Source organism: Capsicum annuum, chromosome 8 (genome assembly GCF_002878395.1).
Source record: "Capsicum annuum cultivar UCD-10X-F1 chromosome 8, UCD10Xv1.1, whole genome shotgun sequence".
NCBI lineage: Eukaryota > Viridiplantae > Streptophyta > Magnoliopsida > Solanales > Solanaceae > Capsicum > Capsicum annuum.
In genome coordinates, this window is record NC_061118.1 from 173,077,490 (window position 1) to 173,099,489 (window position 22,000).

Consider the following 22,000-nt stretch of genomic DNA (forward strand, 5'->3'; position numbering starts at 1 on the left):
GGTGGGGGGCTGGGTGGGAGGGAAAAACATATTTTTAAATTATTTTAAATTTTTAAAAATATTTTAAATTTAAAAAGATGGAGTGAAAAAATGGACCCTTTTTATTTTATTTTTAAATTTTTATAAATATTTTAAAATTATTTTTAAAATTTTAAAATATTCTTGAATTTAAAAAGATGATGAAAAAAAGTACTCTTTTTTTATCTTTTTTATTTTAATATTATTTTAATTTTTTTAATTATTTTAATGTAAAATTGGCCAAAAATTGACCCCCAGGCGAGTGGCTACATTCTCACCCCAGGCAAGTGGCTACACTCTCTTTGTCCTAGTCACCATTTCAATGCCACATAGGCAAGGTCAACGGTCAAAAGGTGCAAAATGTTGCTTTTTGATGGATTCAATGGTCCAGATGACAAATATGTAAGTAAAAGTTTCTAACTTACAAAATCGATATAGTACAGGGGTCTAGAAGATCATTTTGCCAACTTTTAATAGAAAGTATATTTACTCTAGCAAAATTAAAGAACAAAATTAGAATAAAAAATATTGCTTGATTCAATTCAGACTTGAAAATAATACGAAAGAATATCTATTAAACGGTCTGCAAAAGTTAAAATTTTAAATAAAAAAAATTCTCAAACATAAAATAATATGAAGAATGCAATAACTATATTAATTAATAAAGACAAAATCCATACGCAACCACCTTAAGTACGCGTCATTTTTCACTTAGGCACCTCGAGTAGCCATAAAGTGTGTCATTTTGACACCTTTTACTGAGTTGGGCCAAGTGCGTGTATTGCACCTCTATAAAGGCGCGTGAAAGTCAATTTTTGGCTGATGTAGTGCCCAATTTGGCCCACCAACAATATATTGACTCATTTTCATTAATTTATACCCTTTTTCTTATTTTTATCCATCATTTTTGTCAATCTTAAGCTTATTTAATGGAGAAAATTATTGAGAGAGATTTTAAAATTAGATACATATTTAGGAGTTTGTCTTGCCAAAAATAATATATTAACTCAACGCCCATTAATTTATACTTTTTTCACATTTTTATCCATTATTTTTGTCAATCTTAATTTATTTAATGGTAAGAATTATTGAGAGAAATTTATATACGCATTTAAAGGTTCGTGAAAATTAAATAATAAACACCTTTTTTTTAATCATTAAGGGCAAAATCAATGAAGAAAAATAAAAAATAAGCAACATCAAAGAAGAAAATCTAAAAATCAAACAAAATCGATGAAGAAAAATTGAAAAATAAAGCTAAATCAGTGAAGAAAAATTGACTTTAAACAAAATCAATAATAATAAAAAAAATTCGAAGCATAAAACCAAGAAAAATCAGTGAAGAAAAATTAAAAATTGAAGCAAAATTGATGAAAAAAATTTAAAAATAAAGATAAATCCGAGAAGAAAAATTGAAATCAAACACAATCAATTAAAAAATATTAAAAATTGAAGCAAAATAGATGAAGCAAATTTGAAAAAAATGAAGCTAAATTCATGAAGAAAATCTAAAAATCAATTAAAATCAGTGAAGAAAAATTAAAAATCGATGAAAAAATTAAAGATGACTGGGGTGCGGGGTGGGGAGGTGGTGTGGGTGTGGGGTCTTTGAAGAAGATAAAGAGGGGAAGAAGAGTGGCGGGGAGAGTGGGGTGTTTGAAGAAAATATTAGCGGGGTGCGTGGGGTGGGGGGTAAAGGGTGGGTGGGGGGTGAAGGGTGGGTGGGGTGTTTTAAGAAGAAGACTGGTGGGGTGGGGGTGGCGAGTGGGTGGGTGGACTGGTGGGGTGGGTGGGGTAGGGGTAAGGGGTGGGGTGTTTGAAGAAGAAGGTTGGTAAGGTGAGTAGGTTAGGGGGAGGGGGTATTTTTTATTTAAATTAATTATTTATAAATTATTTGGGTATTTTTTATTTAAAATTAGTTATTTACAAATTATTTGAACAAAAATGACACGTGTCCGCATTTTATTCGTCACTTTTCACCTCAGCGGAGAGTGTGTTTCACGCACTAAAATTATTTTGCTGATTCAACAAAACGTGTCAAAGCGACACACTTGAAGACCGCTTGAGGTACAAAAATGGAACAATGTCCACTTGAGATGTCTAAGTGAAAAATGATGCGTACTTAAGGGGGCTGCGTATGAATTTTGCCATTAATAAATAAAGCTAATGATAAATAAAACTAAAAAGAAGAAGAAAAGTTTAACATTACGTATTATTGTAAGAATACATATAGGAGAGATTAAGAAGTTATAGAACTTCATTTCAAATTAACTTTCATTTATTTAAATTCAAATATCATATTCATTTTATAAAAGAGAATCAGTTTATTATTCCTTTTTATCCATTTTTTTAAAAATACAATACATATTTATCTTATAATGTTTATATATTTAATCAATTTGTTATTGTTCATTATCATTACCGTTTCACCTTATCCTATGCTTTTTTTAATTATCTTATTTTCTTGATTTTGTTTGTCTAAAAAAATATTTTATTTTATAAAAGTAATAATTATTTTAAATATGCATATTAACTTTTAAATTTTAAAATAATTACATTAGGATTAACGAGGGTTTAAAAATTATAAATTATATAGACATATGAAATAATTGCAAAAAAAATTAAATATTATTATCACTATTTTTATGTTATTGTTGTTATAATAATAATAATTATTAAGACTACAACTATTACTAATGCACTATTACCACTACTACTTTTCTTAATTATTATTATTATTAATTATAGTTAAATCAGTTCGTTCAGTATATAAATATTAATGTATATGAATGATAATTTATGTATAAGAATAGGGAGAAAATTTTTTAATTAATATAAAAGGAAAGAAAGTAAATATATTTCAAAATTATGAGATTTATGTTATTTTTTTTTTTAAAAAAGGACCAAACTTAGATTATAACCATCCAAATATAAACTGTTTTTAAAAGTTGTACTGGAGGAATATATTGTGGCTTTTCGTAATTTCAAATTAGCTTCTTCCTGTTCCCCTTTACCGCCGGAGCAGCCCTCGGCCGCCATTTGGATATTGGCTCCGACCCTAATTCTGTTGCATTGCTGCTGCGGTAATAAGGCAAGTAAAATTCAGAATTCTTCCACTAAAATTAAGGTTAATTACTTCAAGTAAAGAAAAAATAAAAATAAAAACATGAATAAGTTCCCCCTGAAGACTATAAGCTATGTGGCTGAGTTGTTTTAAAAACAAATTAGGAAATTAAACGGTTCACCTATGCAGCTATGCTAGACAAGATCAAATGCCCCAGTTTCTGTTTATTGTTTTCGAAAAAGCAGGGAACTTTTAACTGTGATAATCATACGTTAAGCACAAACAACTCTTTACTTTTTTTCGAATTACTAGTATTATAGTTTAAAGTTGTAGGTTGTTTCTAATTCCCTTAAGGTGATTGTTTAGATGATCCGTTGAAACTAGATACATCAAGCATCTTACTCATTAGTGATGTCATCACTTCTTTTATCTTGCAGTTCACTCCTACATATTGTTTTCATTTGTCGTCAAGAAAGAAGAAGCCATTCATTGGGTCGTTAAATTTTTGTATACCAGGTTTTCCATTGTAGCGTTTGTTGAAATTTCCATCTGACAAAAGATTGAGTGGCATTTGGTGATGGCGAACAGCAAGTATGAATACGTCAAGCGTTTCGAGGTGGAGGATGAAGTGATGTACCCAAATATAATTGTTGTTCAAATTGCTGGCCGCAACTTCCATAGGTAATGCATTGTTTGTGGACTGTATGTACCTTTCATGTTGTTATCAGTTTTTCTTGCAACTAAAATCTTAACGTAGTTGTTATGATCGAATTGTTGAGATGAAGAGGTTTTAACTGCAAATTCTATCAAAATATAGTTTTTGTGCTAGAGTATTGATAATTCACCAAGTGGTCGAAAGGCGGTAATACTGTAAATGTAGTCTGAACCCTTCAATTAAGGGTGTTTGATTGCTAATTTGCATCATAACTTGATAGGTTCTCAGAGGAGCATGGGTTTGAGAAGCCGAATGATGAAAAAGCCTTGAACTTGATGAATGCTTCTGCTACTAAGGTACTAGAGAACTTCTCTGATGTTGTATTTGGGTATGGATTCAGTGATGAGTACAGGTATATTTCGTTTCTTACTAGTATTAAACAGTTGTGTCAATTTCCTTAACCTTTGAAAAGATTGACTATGTATCAATCATCCATACAGTTTTGTGTTGAAGAAGGAAACCACATTTTACCAGAGGCGAGCAAGGTGTGTAACTTTTTTCACATCCCAAAGTTTTGTGTTATCTGTGTTATCAAGAATTAGCTTTGGATCCTTAGGATGAGTAGTTTGAAGAGTGGAATTTGCCTCGTTTAAGTTCATATATGTACTTGCTTGGGATTAAGCTATAGTTTTTGGTGTTGTTGTCATTGTAAGTTCATAAATGGCAGGCATAATACACATTTCATCTCTCTTGGATTGACTGTTGATTTGGTTACCAAGAAAACAAACTTGTTTACTTTGCCGATCTTATGCATCTTGAACATGTTTGTGATGATTCTGCGATGACTATATATGTGATTCAACTACAACCATCATTTCTGTTGGAATATGGGGACAATGTTCTGTTAGTGCATCTTCAAATTGTATATGACTGACTCATTGTACCAACGCATCCTTTTCTCTTCCTCTTTCCTGAAATATGCCAACAAATAACATGTCATCAGCTGTCCACACATTGATGTGGCACCAGAAGAAAAGAACTGTAATTAATATAGTTGGAACCAGTCTCTAGCAGTAAACTTTCCATTTTTTTTTAGACTGAAGTAAGCTTTCCATTTTAAAGTTTCATGTATTATAATAATGTAAAATTGTCTTCAACATCTAAGGTATACCTGTTCATCCATTGTAGTGATATGTAACTTCTCTTTTGGGTGTTCTATATTGCATCAGTGTTGGCGGAAACTGTGTCAGATAGTTTACAGAATTCCAAGCTAAAAATGTCTCAAAGGAAGTAAGATGAGAGAATATAGGAGTAATGGCTTTCTTCTGTTCTCGCTTTATTTTTCTCTTTCTTCACCACTCATTTCTTCAGAATACTATGTCATTTTATCCCCCTTCTTTTAGCATAGAGTCAACTGATCTTTGTGATAAGTACTCACTCATCTTATGAGTTTCTTTTTTTTTCTTTTGAGTAACTTATTTTTTTTTAATGAGAAGTACACACATCCAGATTTTGAAGGCAACTAGGACAGTTGGCTTGAGGAAATTTATAATAAAATAGTGTTAAGGTAAGAGTTGGGATAGATCACAATGTTTCTCCTAAAAGGCATTAGGTACATTTTATAGCATGGTCAGCTTGGCAGTCCACAGACTTGCTTTTCGACCTAAGATGGACACTTGAAGTATGTTACAGTTTTAGCAGGACTTAATTGGAATTAGATTAAAATGGATTCTGTTGTTATAAGAAACTACATGCCTCTTTGGTTTAAATAAAAAATAAGAGGACGTGTAAGACAGTCAGTTTACTCATTTCAGGGGGTGAAGTTGCTCATATTCTTAGCTGACCACATAAATTTGACTTTGCAGCAAAATACTCTCCATTATTGTATCTTTTTTCACATCTGCGTATGCCACCAAATGGAAAGAGTTCTTTCCTCTAAAGGAGTTAAATCTCTCTCCATCATTCCGTTCAAGAATTATTTGCTGTGCATCAATGGAGGTTCTTCAGGCATATCTTGCATGGAGGCAATCAGAATGTAAGTTCAAGCATTTGAGCATTTCAGTGAAATATCACCAACTGCATTACATTGGTTGGTTTAGAATTAAGTAAAGAATAGTATTTGGATGTAGGATCAAATATGATGCTTAAAAGTAATTTGGTTCTTCTTGCAGGTCATTTAAACAATCAATACAATACTTGTTTGTGGAAGCTTATATTTTCTGGAACATCAGAAAAGGAAGCCAAAGAGATTCTTAAGGTTTTGTACTTCGTAACCCAAATATGAGACTACAAATAATTGAAGTGTAACTTATTGATTTGTTCCCATTTGTAAGAAACAACAACTTATGTTTCTGTTTGCTTTCATGCATTTAAAAGAACACTAAATGTTCTGCTAAGAAATGGGGGAATTAGCAAAGTGTACCGTTATCTAGAAGAAGGTGCGGAATTCTAATTTAGCATACAGAGGCTGCCGCTGCTAACATTGCAGGCAATCAAACTGCTGCAAGTAACAGGTGGTTCTTAAATGGTAGCATCTATAAAAGAAAAGTAATTACATGCATGTAGAGGTCTTCATATAAAATCGCATATTAGATAAGGTCTTAAAGAAAATTGTAGTGACGGGGGAAAAAGGATTATGGAAGTTCCAGCAAGGTTTCTAGAGTTACATATTTGCATACAGATATTGGATCTCTGATTGATCGGATGTCTATAGTCTGTCACCAGGGAAAATATCGTAGTGCTCCTTCTAAAATTTAGATACCTGCAGATGTTGAGAATTTTTTTTGAAGATCCTTAAGCTGGTTGTCGCAAATTGTTCTCTTTGTGATGTTTGATTTAGTTGAACACATCACTTGAAGCTAGCTAGGAGAAGTGTTAGATTCCATGTGCAAAGTTTCGGATTGTGGTTTAAAAGCATAAGATGCTAGCTGTACTCAATCAGCTTACAAAACGATTGTCGAATCTTTGATAAATTTGCGTACCGTATGAGTAGGATTTTGCGGAATATGAATTCTGTCGTTAAAAAATTATATGGATGCAGATTTATGATTTGCTCCTTACAATTCCAGAATAGAGAAATTATTCCTCCTAATCTCTTATTTGTCTTCTTTTCTCTTTGGCTTTCTTTGTAGTGTGTACGAGTGCATTAAAGAGTGGCTAAGGAAAGTTTGGAACCAGCTTACCCTTTTGAGTTTTGATGTTTTTGTTATTATGTGGATAGGGAACACAAAAGCAGGAGAAGAATGAATTGCTCTTTCGGCAGTTTGGTATAAATTACAAAGACCTTCCACAGATTCTTCGTCAAGGGTCATGTGCTGTCAAGATAAAGGTACTTCCCTTCCTTGCATTTCATATAAAGTATCTTTTTCTATATGTATGTGTGTGCATGCCAAGTACCCTCTTTTGGTGTCACCTTTACAAGTCTAAAGATCTTTCAGGTATTGTGGATATATAAGGATCTCCCACAATCTTGAAAGTGTCAACATGCATCAGCCGAAAACATTCATTTAAACCAGCGCAATATCTAATTGTTAGGTGAAGTATATAATGCGGAAATACTAATGGACTTTAAGTTGCAATGTTGATCTTAATATCATGTGTCTATAGTCAAATTGGTTGAAATTCGTCAAAGCAAGCAATCACGGCTTACTAATACATGTCACAGTTCAAGGTTGAAATAAGTTACCAGCTTCAAAAAGAAAAGTTCAAGGTTGAAATATTCTGCCCACCGCCGTATGCTGGTATCTCTTAATATCTATCGTAATTTGTGTCCGCTTTCTCAAGCTATATTATCCATTGTAACCCAGGTGGAGGATATCGTAAAATACCGGGAAAATGGTGCTCCTGTTAAAAGACCAAGGAAAAAGGCGGTCATAGTTCACTCAGAAAATATAGCAACAAAAGGCTTCTGGAATAATTACTCATGCCTAACTGAGGAACTTGGTTCTCTTGGAGAAGGCATCAACAAGATCAAACCGGAGTTTTTGAGGTCCTTCAAATTTCAAAGCAAGTTGATGTTATCTACTTGGATTGTGATCCGTGTAGATGGTTGTCATTTCCACAGGTGACTTCCTATACCTTAATTTCTACATTGATGTTCTCTGATGCTGAGTTTGCCCTTTTGGTTATAACTAAAATTCTTGTCATTTTGCTTTTTTTCTCCTTCTATCGGTTGATACATCTGCAAGAATTAGTGATGTGCTATTGACGTAATTCTTTTTCTTTTGCTTCAAATCCTGATTCATGTCAAAGTTACATGGAGCTTTTCTCTGTATTTTTTTTTCCACCAACAATGAACTTCTGTAATGATTGTAGCATTTGCTAACTAACACAATTATTGTTTCATTGAGTTGGTTATTTTCTTTATCAAGTATGTGGATTTCTAATTCAGGACTGTAGAGAGAAACACAATCATTGTTTCAGTGAGTTGGTTATTTTCTTTATCAAGTATGTGGATTTCTAATTTAGGATTGATGTTCTCTGATGCTGAGTTTGCCCTTTTGGTTGTAACTAAAGTTCTTGTCATTTTGCTGTTTTTCTCCTTGTATCGGTTGATACATCTGCAAATAGTGATCTGCTATTGACTTAGTTATTTTTCTTTTGCTTCAAATCCTGATTCATGTCAAAGTTACGTGGAGCTTTTCTCCTTATTTTTTTCCGCCAACAAATGAACTTCTGTAGTGATTGTAGCATTTGCTAACTAACACAATCATTGTTTCAGTGAGTTGGTTATTTTCTTTATCAAGTATATGGATTTCTAATTCAGGATAGTGGAGAGATACTCCGAATATTTATGGTAACTAACATTCTAAGTTTAACATCTACAAATATTCAGACTTGTTGCCTCAGTAATTATTAAAAAATTACACGTGGCTAATATTAAGCAATAAGCATGTCATTTGTTCTATTCTAGCCTTGGTTACTGGTTCAATCTTTAATTGCTATAGGTTTTGTGAAGATAATGGTTTTCAGAAGCCAAATGATGAGCAGGCCCTTAAACTTATGAACTCATGTGCAATTTCTTTGGTGGAGATGTGTAAGGATATAATCTTTGCATATGGGGTGAGCGACGAATTCAGGTGTTTGTTTCTTTAACACTGAGACTTACTTAATTCACATTTTATCTTTTTCCTTTATTTAAAAAAAGGAAAAAATCTTAATACCACTATTATTTCTTTTTCAGTTTTGTTCTCAAGAAAGATTCTCTTTTGTATCAAAGACATTCAAGGTAACTCTTGCATCACTCTTGTTACATTTCGTCAGTAGTGTACACTTAGCTAAAACCTCATGGTGCCACTTCAAGATCAGAAGCAAATGTTTCGTCCTGTTTCTAGAATTCACGGTCTTTGCTTATTGTTTTGATGCCACGCTCATCTATCGAGGGACAGAGAAAGTAGAGAAAGAAATAAGGGGAAACCGAGTACTAAGTTACCCAAAACTTAGTTTCCCACTTTCCAAGAGCATAGTTAGATGTCATGTGAGTAACATGATAAATGATCCTGATAGTGTGTTGTGCACAATGAAAGTTTATCAGAATGTGTGATTTGAGAATGCTTGGTATCTTTCTGAATGGTGGCATTCTCCTTTTAACATTCTTGGCATTTGTAGCAAATCTCTGCCCTACAACAACTTTCTTCAGTATGTGAGTCAATTTGAGCAATTGCAGGAGGGACTTTGGCCTTTCATAGTTGACTAGCCTAATATTGACGTGTTCTTTTGATTGTATTGCAGCGAAATTATATCTGCCATTGTATCTCTTTTCTCTTCCATGTATGTGATGAAATGGAAAGAATTTTTCCCTGAGAATGACTTTAAGGAGCCACCTTACTTTGATGGTCGATCTGTTTGCTACCCGTCCTCTAAGATTCTTCGAGACTATCTAGCGTGGAGACAAGTTGATTGTGAGTACTTTTTATTCTAGTCATTGTTTTGAAGAATTTAAGCAAATCAATAAGAGTTATAGTTCTAGATGTCAAGCTAAAGAAAATGAATGCATGAATCTGATATCACAATGCAATACTTTGACTTTGTAGGTCACATAAACAATCAGTATAATACTTGCTTCTGGATGCTTGTTAAGTCTGGAAAGAGCAGAACTGAAGCTCAGAGCTGCCTAAAGGTGCTGAATCTTTTTCCCTTCTTTTGTATTACAGGATCCTTGTTCTAGATGAAGTAGTTCGCTGATATTAGTCCTGTATAAATATGATGGAAAACCTTTTTCACTTCATTGCTAAGATAATAAAAGAGTTTGTATCAATGCTTACTTAGCTAAAGATAAGGCACAATGGTAGCAAAAGATTCATATAGGTGATATCTACTAGTTGAGAAGAGGTTTTAGCCTTGTTATAGAACTTCTATTATTATTAGTATGATTATTTTTATACATTCAACTCATTTTCTACTTTTGTTTTATTTAGTATCATGTCATGGTGATACAAAATGAGTTTAAATGAAAGAAGTGGAGATTCATATAGCCGACCCCAACTTGTTTGGGACTGAGGGATAGTTGTTGTTGTTGTAGTATTCTAGTAACACTTATCATAAAGGTTAAAGATTTGATATTGAAATGATAATGTTGAACCCTGTGGTCCTGCAGGGCACTCAAGCTCAAGAAAAAAATGAATTGCTTGCCCAGTTTGGCATTGATTATGATGCGCTACCGATCATGTTTCGGATGGGTTCCTCTGTTTTCCGAGACAAGGTAATTTGTCTCTCTCTCTTTCGATTATTTTTTTTCCCACTGATTCAATTAAAATACTTGTGGAATAACTACTGAACTTTTTTCAATGGAAAAAGTGATCTTGAAAAAGGTGAAAACAAAATTTTTCAAAAATTTATGGACAATTGTTTCCCGGAGTTGCACTCCGAAAAAAAAAAATGAAAATTTAATGGCCAAAGGTTCTTTTTAATTTGTTGGCTTTACTTTCCTTTTTATCTATTTCGAAAAGAATGTTTCTTTTTTTTTTTTGGTTATTTTTAATTTAACTTTCGACATAGCAAGGCTACTAAATTAAAAGGCATTTTGATACATTTGTGATTTGACGTATTTTTCAGTTAAAGACCAGAAGATTCAAAAATCTTTTTTGTTTCTTTAAACTTCATGTCAAATTAAAACCAGATACATATATTAAAAGGGAGGAAGTAGGGCTTTTAATTATGTTAAATATGATATTATAATTAACCTGTCTAATGTTGATTTTAGTCAATACCCGTAAGCAAAACACATGAAAAATTTAATTCTAGAATAACTCCCTTATCCCTGTAAATAACCATAAACAAAAACACATGTAAATAACCATAAACAAAAGCACATGTATCATGGTGACATGACGGGAAACTAAATGCAGATTGGCCCATCAGTTTCTTTCATCTCGTACTGAAAACGGAAACCTGAATCCAGTGTGAATTATTTTCTCGATAAATAACATTCATTAATAAATGGGAGAAGGGGCCTATGTACTGTTCTGTTTCTATCAATATAACAAAGTTACTGGTTTCAGGGGAAAAAAAGGGGGGCGGGGGGGATTAGACAGAAGAAGTCTTTATTTTATTAATCTTGCCATAGTAGTCTAATGATGCAAGTTAAAGTAGCTAGGCAAAAATACTTAAACCTAAGATAGGTAACTTAAATCCTTCTCTAAGTAGCACTCACAGTAACCTTATTAAGTTTACCCTCTTTCGGAAATGGAGGGACTGGGATGCTTTGTTCATTTTTGAAGTAATTCTCAGGATCAACTCTACTCTTAATATTCCACCAACCTGTCAAAATTCTCCTTGAAATACTTATCTCCATATCCTTTCCCCTGTAAATAGCTGTTCACTCCATGGTAATTGACTCCCAAATCAAAGTCTTTGAAGTTCAAATATGCTTGCCTTGGGAGCTTGGACACAAAAGGAGTCATAGAGTCATGCAGCTTTCTTGTTAAATCACTGTAATACTCATCAGCTTCAAATCCATGCTCAATCCAGTCTGTTCCATACATAATATTGGCTATGTTTCCAGCTCTGTGAGGGAATGGTTTTGCCTTAGGTGGAATCTCACTCATTTTCCCACCATAAGGGAAGAAAAACATGTAGGGGGCTTCTAGTGCAACCATTCTCTTGAATATCAACTTTAGTCCTTCCTTTGGTATAGACTTCTGGAGATAAGTCTGATTTCATCTTGCTATGGTATAGTTTTGAAGGTGTTCTGTTGAGTAAAACTTGAGTGGACGTAATATTATCATTAATGGAGAAATTTCCCCAATATAGCACTGATTCTATCCAACTTACCTCCTGGCAATCTTCTTTCTTCAAGCCCAGTTCTGGGAAAGACACATTCATGAGAGAGATGAGTCTTTCTGAACCTCCTAAGAAAAAGCCCAAATATTTGGCTCGGATCGTCTTGTTTTTCTTCTCTTGATCATCTCCACGATTTGGCACATCAAGAATCATATGGAGGAACAAATCTCTATCAAAACCATCTGCTATTTCTAGATAACGATGAACTGATTCTAAAATGTTGTCTTCACCAGTTTTTGCTAATTGAAAGACGGTCACATTCTGTGTGGCACAGGGACTAACTTTATTTTGTATGCTAGTACAACACCGAAACTAGCTGCACTATCTCCTGTAATGGCCCAAAACAAATCTTCTCCCATGAACTCTCTTCCAAGAATACAGCCATGTACATCAACTATGGACGCATCAGTTATGTTATCAATAGAAAGACCGTATTTTCTCATCATGTTACCAAAGCCTCCACCACCGAAATGTCCACCTACACCAACAGTAGGGCACATCCCAGCAGGGAAACCATGAACCTTACTTTTATATGCAATTTCATAATAAAGCTCCCCAAGTGTGGCACCAGCTTGAACCCAAGCAGTCCCTTCTTTGATGTTCACCTCGATGGACCTTAAGTTCAAAAGATCAGGGATGAAAAATGGGACTTAAGATACATAGGAAGAACCCTCATAATCATGTCCCCCACTTCGGATTCTCATCTCCAGGCTATGCTTCTTGCCACATAAAATGGCAGCCTGGACATGAGACTCGTGAGTAGCAGCGATAATGAGGCGGGGTTTTGGGGTGTAAAACTCATTGAAACGAAGGTTTCGAATGGAAGCCTCAAGGACAGAGGAATAAGAAGCATCTTCTGGATTGTAGAGGTGTGTGGAGATGGGGAAATGAGTATCTGAATTCAGTTTAAGACATTGAATGAAGCTGAGATGATCATCTTGGGGTGAGCTTGAGCTTACCCATCAGGAAACATGGAAAACAAGAAGAAGAAGAAGAAGATGGATTGAGGGAAACCCTGAAACTTTCATCTTCTAGCTACTTGTTTTAATTTGTGCGTGAGAAGTAGTTTCCTCGATCAGACTATAAATAGACAAGGGATGATCATCTATTTGTTACTCTAGTATTAGTATCTAAAAGAGACAAAAGAGCTGAAAGAACACATACTTCAAGGCTATGCACGTGCATTAATTAGAATTAGAAATGTACTACGTTAATACGCAACTCTTCTTAATCTTGTGGTTGCAACGTACTCTAAATTTGAAGTTTGAACTATACTCCCTCCTTTCTATATCAGCTGTCGATATTATTATTATACTAGTTAGTACTTGTCACAAATCACTTATCCACTTGATATAAATATCATTATGTAGAATTTTTCTCATTTTATCCCTATGTTATTTTTTGAAAGAGTTGAGGCTCGTTTTAGTACACACTTTATTTCGGAATACGTATCACTTTATTTTGAAATTTTTGTTCGGCCATAAAATACCAATTACAAGATTTTGGAAAAGGCCTTAAGAGCACTTTTTAATTATTTTTTTTCTCCCCATAAAATAACCCCTTTTAAATTATATTGCATGTTCAAGTTCTTTTTTTATTTTAAAATACACTTGAATTCGAAATATTTATTTCAAATACTATGGCCAAGCACAATTACAACTTTAAAAATTTCAAATAAAAGGAATATATTTTTGATTTTCATGCCAAACACATACTAAATAAGTTTACAGAGTTTCAAAAGTTTTCTTCCATTAATTACCTAAGTTCTTGTTCCACTCATTTGCATCTTACGCTATAAGGACAGCTCTTAAGAGACCATACACGTGCATGAATGGTGTCTATTCATTAGCATTTCTGCATAATTGATCCTCATGTTTTATTAAGGCATATACTTGTATTCGCACTTCTGCATATTGATCGTGATATTTTATCATCTTTAAGGCATACTTGTTATTTATAGATAAATTAATAAAACTATTCCATCTTATTTATGATCTTTTAAGAGTCGGTACTATTTAATATAGTTATTAGTATTAAAAATAATACTCGATCACCTATTTTTCATTCTTGTCCGTTTAAAAAAGAATGATTTTTTTTTTTATTTTGACAATACTTTAATTTAAATTTTTCACATGATATGTTTAGGACCACAAGATTAAAAAACATTTTGATACATTTAACACAATTTTAATTTAAGATTACAAGATTCAAAAATCTTATTTATTTTATTAAACTTCGTATTAAGTTAAAATAGATAATTCTTTTTGAAATGGAGGGAGTAAAAAAAGGTAATACGCTCTTGATACAATAAAATAGAAAAATAAAATCAAACATCTATATTTGATAGAGATCTTTAGTAAAATGAAGAGGAAGTATTAGGCAGTGTAATAGTTAAGTTATACTCCTTTAAAATTAGTAATTTAATACTTCAGAAAAAAAGAAAAGATACTCCATTTAGGTAATTCAATTTTTATAATAATAAAAGTATAGATAGATAAATTAAAATTTCTTCCAACCTACCATTGCCATCTCACCTACCGTTTCAGCGTTTGCAGAATCTCTCTTTATTTCTTGATACTGGCAAATGGTCACGCAATCCCACAAATGCAGTTTTAGTTTATGAATTAAATCATACATCGTTGCCGTTGTAATTCTAGGTAAGACGTTTTCTATTGGGATTTGGGGTTCGGTTGGTAGAGTGCAGAATAATGGCTGTAACTTAGTTTGATATACTTTTTAAACAAAAATACATCATATTAGTAATATAATAAATTTTAATGCGTGTATTAATATGGTTAAAAACATAATTATTTGTGGAGGGTATTTTTGTAAATATATTTTAAAGTAATTATGTCATGCATGTTATTTTTAATATGAAAGGGAGTCCTTGAATAAAGTTTTTGTCATGTGACCAGGAGGTCGCAGGTTCAAGCCTTGAAAACAGTCTCTTACAGAAATGTAAGGTGAGACCGCGTACAATAGATCCTTGTGATCGGTTCTTCTCCAAACCTTGCGCATAACGGGAGTTTAGTAACTGGGCTGTCCTTTTATGTTATTTTAATACGTTAAATCAAACACTGCATAAGAAAAATCTCAGCATAACCAATATCAACATTACTAATGCAGACATTATTAATACAATGTATTCTACATGTGACCTCGATCAAGTGAAGTGCATCAAGGGGGAGGATGACAAAGTGTTGGTTGAGGATACCCTCATTAAGAAGAGGTGGCGGTTCTATTTTCATAGACTTTTGAACAACAAGGGAGATAAAGGTTTCGTGCTGGAGGACTTGGAGAACTCAGAGAGGTGTTGCGATTATCATTATTGTAGGTGTATCAAGGTTGGGGAGGTTAAAAGGGCTATTCGTAAGATGCGTAGAGGTCGGGCAACGGGGTTAGGCGAGATTTCGTTGGATTTTTGAAAAATCACTAACGAGGCAGGTTTGGAGTAGCTAATAAGGTTGTTTAACATCATTTTTCGGGAGGCGAAAATGTCCGAAGCTTGAAAATGGAGTATAATGATTCCATTATATAAGAACAAATGGGACACTCGGAGTTGCAACAACTATAGGGTATTAAGTTATTGAGTCATTACTATGAAGGGTTAGAGAAGGGTGGTAGAGTTGAGGCTAAGGAAGATCGTGATTATTTTCAAGAATCAGTTCAACATGTCAGGTCTCCCAACTACTGACGCCATTTACCTCGTGAGGAGATTAGTGGAGCAGTTTAGGGAGAGAAAAACGAACTTGCACATGGTGTTCATTGATCTGGAGAACAAGACATATGACAAAGTCCCCAGGGATATTTTGTGGAGGTACTTGGAAGCTAGAGGGGTTCCTGTGGCGTACACTAGGTCGATTCAGGACATGTATGCCGGCGCGAAGACTAGTGTCAGGACGGCAAGAGGATATTCATAACACTTTTGTTTTGACAGGGTTGCATCAGGGACCGACTCTTAGCCCGTGATGGATTTTTTGACGCGTCATATCAAGGGAGGTGCCTTGGTGTATGTTATTTATTGATGATATTGTACTGATTGACGAGACTCAGGAAAGAGTTAATGATAAGTTGGTGGTTTGGAGACAGATCCTTTAGACTTAGGTTGAGCTGGACGGAGACGGAGTGCTTGAAATGTAAGTTAGTGCTTTGTCGATGAGGCTGACGTAGTAGTGAAGTTGGGTTCCTAGGTCATTCAGAAGAGAGAAAGTTTCAAGTATCTTGGGTCTATAATTCAGGCGAATGGTGAGATTGACGAGGATGTTACGCACTGTATTGGTGTAGGGTGGTTGAAATGGAGGCTTGCTTCGGGATTCTCATGTGATAAGAAGGTGCCTCATAAGTTTAAAGGTAAGTTCTACAAAGTGACAGTTCAACTAGCTATGTTATATCGAGCAGAGTGTTGGCTAGTTAAGAACTCCCACATCCAAAAGTTGAAGGTAGCGGAGATGAAGATGTTGCGATGGGTGTGTGAACTTACCAGGAGAGAGGGGGTTAGAAATGAAATTATTCGGGAGAAGATGGGAGCGACTTCGGTGGAGGACAAGATGCGAAAAGTACGGTTGCGATGGATGCTCCAGTATGGAGGTGTGAGAGGCTGGTTATGGATGATTTTAGGTGGGGTAAAGGTGGGTCGAAGAAATATTGGAGGGAGGTGATTAGACATAATATGGAGCAGTTTCATTATACGGAGGACATGACCCTTGATAGCAGAAGGTGTGTAGGACTCGAATCAGGGAAAAGGATTAGTGGGTAGGAGTTCGGCCATGATAGCAGTGATGAGTGTTTGGTTTGTATCTGCGCCCAGAGTTTCTTGTTCGTGGTGTTTCGGTGATGTATATGAGTTTGAATAGATAATTTATAGTATTACCTTATCTGTGTCTTGTTTCCTTTATTATCTAGTAGTGTATTATCCCATTTTCTTGTGTGCTTTTATATTTTTTGTTTGTTATATTGTTATCCGTCATGTGTAGGGGGTCTGTCGAAAATAGTCTTTGTACTTGATCTGAGGTAGTGGTATAAATTGCGTACATTTTATTCTCCCAGACCCCACTTTGTGGGATTATAATTATATGTTGTTGTATTCTTATGCACCCTACCAAACTACCCCTTATTCTGTGATCTTTTAAAAGTTTAGAAACTACTCCATAATATGCTACCCGTTTCATTTTTACTTGATCAGGCACATTCCTATTTTTTTTTCTTTTTTAAAAAGTAAACTGCATAATTGATCACATGGAACAAGCTAATTACACTCATACCCCTAAACGAACTACACATAATACTCAACTCTTGTACTTAAGGATCTCCTTTTTCATTTTTTTCCTTTTTTTATTGCTTTTCATTTTTTTTCCTTTTCTTCTTTTCTCCTTCTCTAATTTCTTTTTTCTTTTTTTATGGTTTGTTCATTTATTTTTTCTCGAATTATGTTAATTTTATTTTTATTTTGTCATCGATCATTAATTAACGTGATAATTGACTTTTCCCACAAGCATATGTTGGTTAAAATCAGGTCGATGTTCCATCCTCAACTGTATTAATCTTTATCACATCTTATCATCTTATATTGTTTACATCCAACAGCTAGACATGGTACCTTAGGTTCGTTGGCTGTGTGCGCTGTTGCTTTCGACTTCCTGTGAAGATGAAAATGATGGAATGCTTATACTTATTTCAGTATATTATTTTGTTTTTTTGGTGCAGGAGGAACTAAGTGGAACTGATATTGGACGTGACAAAGTTGTGGTTGAACACTGTAATATAATTGAGGAGAGTTTTTGGAAAGAACATCCAAGAATACTTGGTGAGGAGGCAGAAGAAAAGCATGTCATTCCACTGCTTTAGTTGTCTTGCAGCTGTTATAAAGGGCCTTTCAGTATTCACTATCTCGGAGAAGTAGTTCCAACAAAGTCAAAAGTCATTTTCTTTCTTTATCTTCTTTACAATACATGAAGAGCAAACTAGGACAAAAAACAAGATTGGGAGTTTCAAAGCCTCTGTTTATGTTTCTCTGTCACGGGGTATATTACTTGTAGTACAACATAAACAAGTTTTCCTTTCAAAAGAATATATCAGTTTGCTTCGATTGAGCCTTAAGGTCTTTCAACTTCTTGAGTATGTTGGTGAAATAATCCTGCAGATATTTCTCCAGTGAACTGATGTCTTTTGCATCCACACCCAGAAGGTTATATGTCTCAGCCATAGGAACTGAGAAGACGGTATCGCTAGTCAAAACCTGGAAATTGCCACCACACCAATGACATTAGCTTTGTCTTTTGGCCATCCAACACTCCAGCATGGGACTCATGCTTTAGACATGGGTTTATACCCTATTATTTTATTTTTTTCCTATTGCTTGGACACAGGATCAGAAAGCTGTTGCAGATGAAAGGATAAGAACGGTACGGTCTTCACTAATAAAAAGAACGAGTCCGACTGTGCTTTAAAAGTAAATATGTGTACCTTCTCATGGAACTAGAATTTGGAAAATCAGTCAAAACGAGCACTATACCTCAATTTGAATGACTTTGCTAATCAAAAAAGATGAAAAGTTGTTCTCAAACATCTTAAGAAGGTCCTATTTTTTTGGAAGGAAGTGCTATACAGTCGAAGAAAGGAAATGATGTCGTAGATATAATGAACAGCACGATATGATTGATAGACTGCATTTAGTAATGAAGAATTACACGATGCAAAGCTAGAAGAAATCTCTACCTCTGAAAATGCCAATCTATCAGCAACATCATTCGTCCACTCAAACAACCGAGTTAGCTGACGCGTGAATCGTAAAACTGAGACAGGCACGGTAGTCACATTGGCATCTTGACCAGCAAGTCTCTCGCACAATGTTATCACCTGATTTAATGAGTAATTACTTGATAACAAGGTACTTAGTAGATATCATCCAAACAGGAGAGAAGGGAGTGAAATAACAAAGAAAAAAACAACAAAAAAGTAGTATACAAAAAGACAAAGAGCTTAATTTAGCCTCTGCGGGAAACTTACTTCTTGTGGGTATATATATATCCAAGAAAAATGACTAGTAATGATTGGACGATGGGAAGGCATTGTAATTTCGACTAAGTGGATCGACCTTTTATCTTGTTGTCTAGCATATATAGAAGATCTAGGCCTCTCTATCTCAGAGAGAGAGAGGGTAACGTCTGCGCATGCTCTACTCTCCTCAAACCTCACTTTGTGGGGCTATACTAATACATTGTTGTGTACTGAGATATCCAGAGTACCTTTCGCAGAAATTTGATGGCCTTTTTCCCAAGGAAGCTTTAAAATGAACTTGGTTTTGAGGTAAGAGTTTGATATTTACATCTGTTGTTGCTTACCCCAATACCAGAAACAAAAAGTACCACAAAAGGCTACAGTGCAAAGTAGTGAACAGAACTTAATTTTACTGCTTAAAATGGAGATCCTTCTTACCTCTTGAGTTGTCCATGCCCGAGGCCCAGCAAAAGTGAGAAGCTTCCCATTAATATTCTCATTGCGTAAAGCTATGAATGTCAAGCGAGCAATATCCTGGAAACAATTTAGCACAGAATTATTAACCAATTACATTAAATAGACTCAAAAGAGACTTAAGTAGAAAGTTTACTTGGGTGTCCATATATGCTATTCGAGTGGGAGCGTCAGTTCCCCATACAGATTTCTCTTCTAATATAGGCACTGCATATTGACCGATAAGGCCCTGGAACAAATGAAAATAACTACTAAGCCAATGAATTATACGGTTCAAGGACAACAGACATGGCAAAAGGGAATACGGGAATAACACCATTTCAATTCTTTCAAAAACTATTTGTATGGCCAGATGTGTATTTTCTTCCAACAGCTAAGAGTTGATCAATAAGATCAAAAAGACACTCCATGTTAAGGTTCACTAGGTTCTCTTTCTAATATATGCAGAGCTTGTTTGTAAATCAAACAAAGCTCTTAATTTTTTCAATAATAAGAACATGATGTAAGAAGCTTCTCTGCTTTTACATTACAAATTTTTAAGCAGCAACATCTCCGTGTTTCAACTGTTATATTGATTGCCTTTTGACACTCCGAGGTGTCCATTTTACAGTGTTGTTATATATAAACCGTGATTTACAAAGAGATAACAAATTCTTTCCCATTTTCAATAGGTTTACCAAAATATTTTCAAGAATCTAATTGCAATACCTTTCAAGAGTTTTCAGATATGATTTTGGTTTCAGCATTGTGGTCAACAAGTACATAAGCCATATTTTCACCTTGCAAAATAAAATCATTAGAGAATGCTACCTGCATGAAGCCACATAATCGGATTATAATGTGGTTCAGGCCTGAATCCCGGAGAAACTTCTCTGTACAGTGTTTGATCTCCATCAAAGGAACTTCAGGATGCTTGTCGCAGTTGTGAATCGAGAAAAATATAAATTTTTGAATGCCCATGGCTTTTGCACATTGTATTAGAGCAACCTTTCCTTCCCAATCTACCTAAATGAATGGATAAAGTAAATGAGCTTGACAAGCCACTACAAGCAACAACGTAAATAAAAGAATGGAGACAAATAAATAATCAGATCACTTTCATTACAACGAGAACCTTAACCCCTTAATATAGAGTGAAAGCAAAATTTTGACCCCTTTTTGTCAGTGTGGATGCTTACAGTTTTTATAGGCTCCTCAGGGCGTCCAGTAGCGCAATCAATAACTGTATGGACTCCCACCAATGTTGCTGGAATTGTTTCAGGTTTGCTTAAATCCGCCTATGCAGAAGTCAGTTTAACTTGATAATTTTCACAACATAAAAGAACTAACAAAGCATGGATCTTACGAAGTGCAAGATTAATAGTTAGCCAGGGGCAAATATTAACTTCTGAACTCGTAACCGCAAGAATGCAGCAGGAGCCATGGATGGCATTCCCTACTTACATTGACAACGGTGGCGCCCCAATCACGAAGAAAATCAGCAGGAGCAGGCCTAGGCCTTACAAGACATCTCACGTCGTAGCCTTCGTCCAATGCCCTCCTCACTACTTGCCTTCCCAATGTGCCTGTTGCCCCCACAATAAGTATACTGGTAGGCCTGACTGGCGTCCCCGGAGCTAAATTCACTGCCGATGGAGCACTCTGAGCATTGCACAGAACCTTAGGTACCGAACAATGTTTGCCTACGTGACCCAAAATTAGTTAGTGGGTATTGTTGGAATCATGCTTTTTTTTTCTAAAAAGTACCCTGTAGGACTCCAATTTAACTTCAGTAGAGCTAATTAATGGCCTAATGGATGGGGAAAGGCATCCAAAAGAAGCAAGAAAATTGTCAGAGATAATATTATAGACCATAAGAGTGCAATTACCTTTAGGAGTGGTGATGGGAGGACAGAGAGTGGAATCAAACAGTTTGCTCCATGACAGGGAAGAGAGCTTGCGAGAAGGAAGAGTAGTTAGGGTAGCTAGCTGGGCGTAGAGGGTGGAGGCGGCCATTAGAGAGAGGGAAAAGGGGATGATGGCCAACAAGAACAACAACTGTTGTATGTGTGATGATGGATTGGGGAAGAAGAGGCCACGTCGACTAACTATCTTATTCATTCATTCCACACATGATGTGGTTACCCGCTTTCCACCTCACTCCTTCCTTTAACACTACTTTTTCTTTTTAATCAAAGACATTTCTTTTCCCTTTTTTATCTTTTAACTTTTTCACATACATCAAGATTAAAAAGATATTTTTTTTTTATTTGTTATATGATAAGGAATGAAAAAACAAGTAGAGTAATTAATATGATAAGGAATGTTAATTACAAATCAGGGGAGAGAGGGGCTTTTCCGTTGAGTTTATATTAGTATACATTTTAGGAGAAAGTTTTAAGTAAGAGAGATTCCGAAAAAAAAAAATAAAAAAAAATCAACTTTAGTGAGTTGCTTCTGTAACTTAGAGGACCATTTAAAGAATTAATTATGGTGAAGAAAGTATTATTAGTAAGAACGCAAAAAGAACAAGA

General features: G+C 34.8%; 2 protein-coding genes and 1 pseudogene across 5 annotated transcripts; 1 reads left to right on the top strand and 2 right to left on the bottom strand.

The window, feature by feature from the left end:
- Positions 1-2,955: 2,955 nt before the first annotated feature.
- LOC107840624 (tRNA(His) guanylyltransferase 1) lies at positions 2,956-18,100 on the top strand. Of its 4 annotated transcripts, none has more exons than XM_016684539.2 (14): positions 2,956-3,109; positions 3,599-3,763; positions 4,018-4,149; positions 4,238-4,282; positions 5,603-5,772; positions 5,909-5,994; positions 6,958-7,065; positions 7,544-7,800; positions 8,684-8,815; positions 8,920-8,964; positions 9,468-9,637; positions 9,770-9,855; positions 10,333-10,437; positions 17,721-18,100. In XM_016684539.2, exons 2-14 carry the CDS (start codon positions 3,660-3,662, stop codon positions 17,859-17,861), a joined length of 1,581 nt encoding a protein of 526 aa, XP_016540025.1. In that variant the 5' UTR covers positions 2,956-3,109; positions 3,599-3,659; the 3' UTR covers positions 17,862-18,100. The 4 variants fall into 4 exon arrangements, with proteins under 4 accessions (XP_016540025.1, XP_047251217.1, XP_016540027.1 ...); XM_047395261.1 differs by having other exon boundaries at positions 2,969-3,109; positions 3,520-3,763; XM_016684541.2 differs by lacking the exon at positions 2,956-3,109 and adding an exon at positions 3,182-3,353.
- On the bottom strand, positions 10,980-13,108 carry LOC107840623 (annotated as a pseudogene).
- Positions 17,917-21,991, bottom strand: LOC107840625 (protein HIGH CHLOROPHYLL FLUORESCENCE PHENOTYPE 244, chloroplastic). The gene is made up of 8 exons (XM_016684543.2): positions 21,356-21,991; positions 20,931-21,169; positions 20,666-20,764; positions 20,298-20,492; positions 19,624-19,716; positions 19,452-19,547; positions 18,732-18,872; positions 17,917-18,252 (listed from the first exon to the last, which is right to left on the bottom strand). The coding sequence occupies exons 1-8, from the start codon at positions 21,585-21,587 to the stop codon at positions 18,076-18,078; spliced, it is 1,272 nt and encodes a 423-aa protein (XP_016540029.2). The 5' UTR covers positions 21,588-21,991; the 3' UTR covers positions 17,917-18,075.
- Positions 21,992-22,000: the final 9 nt, after the last annotated feature.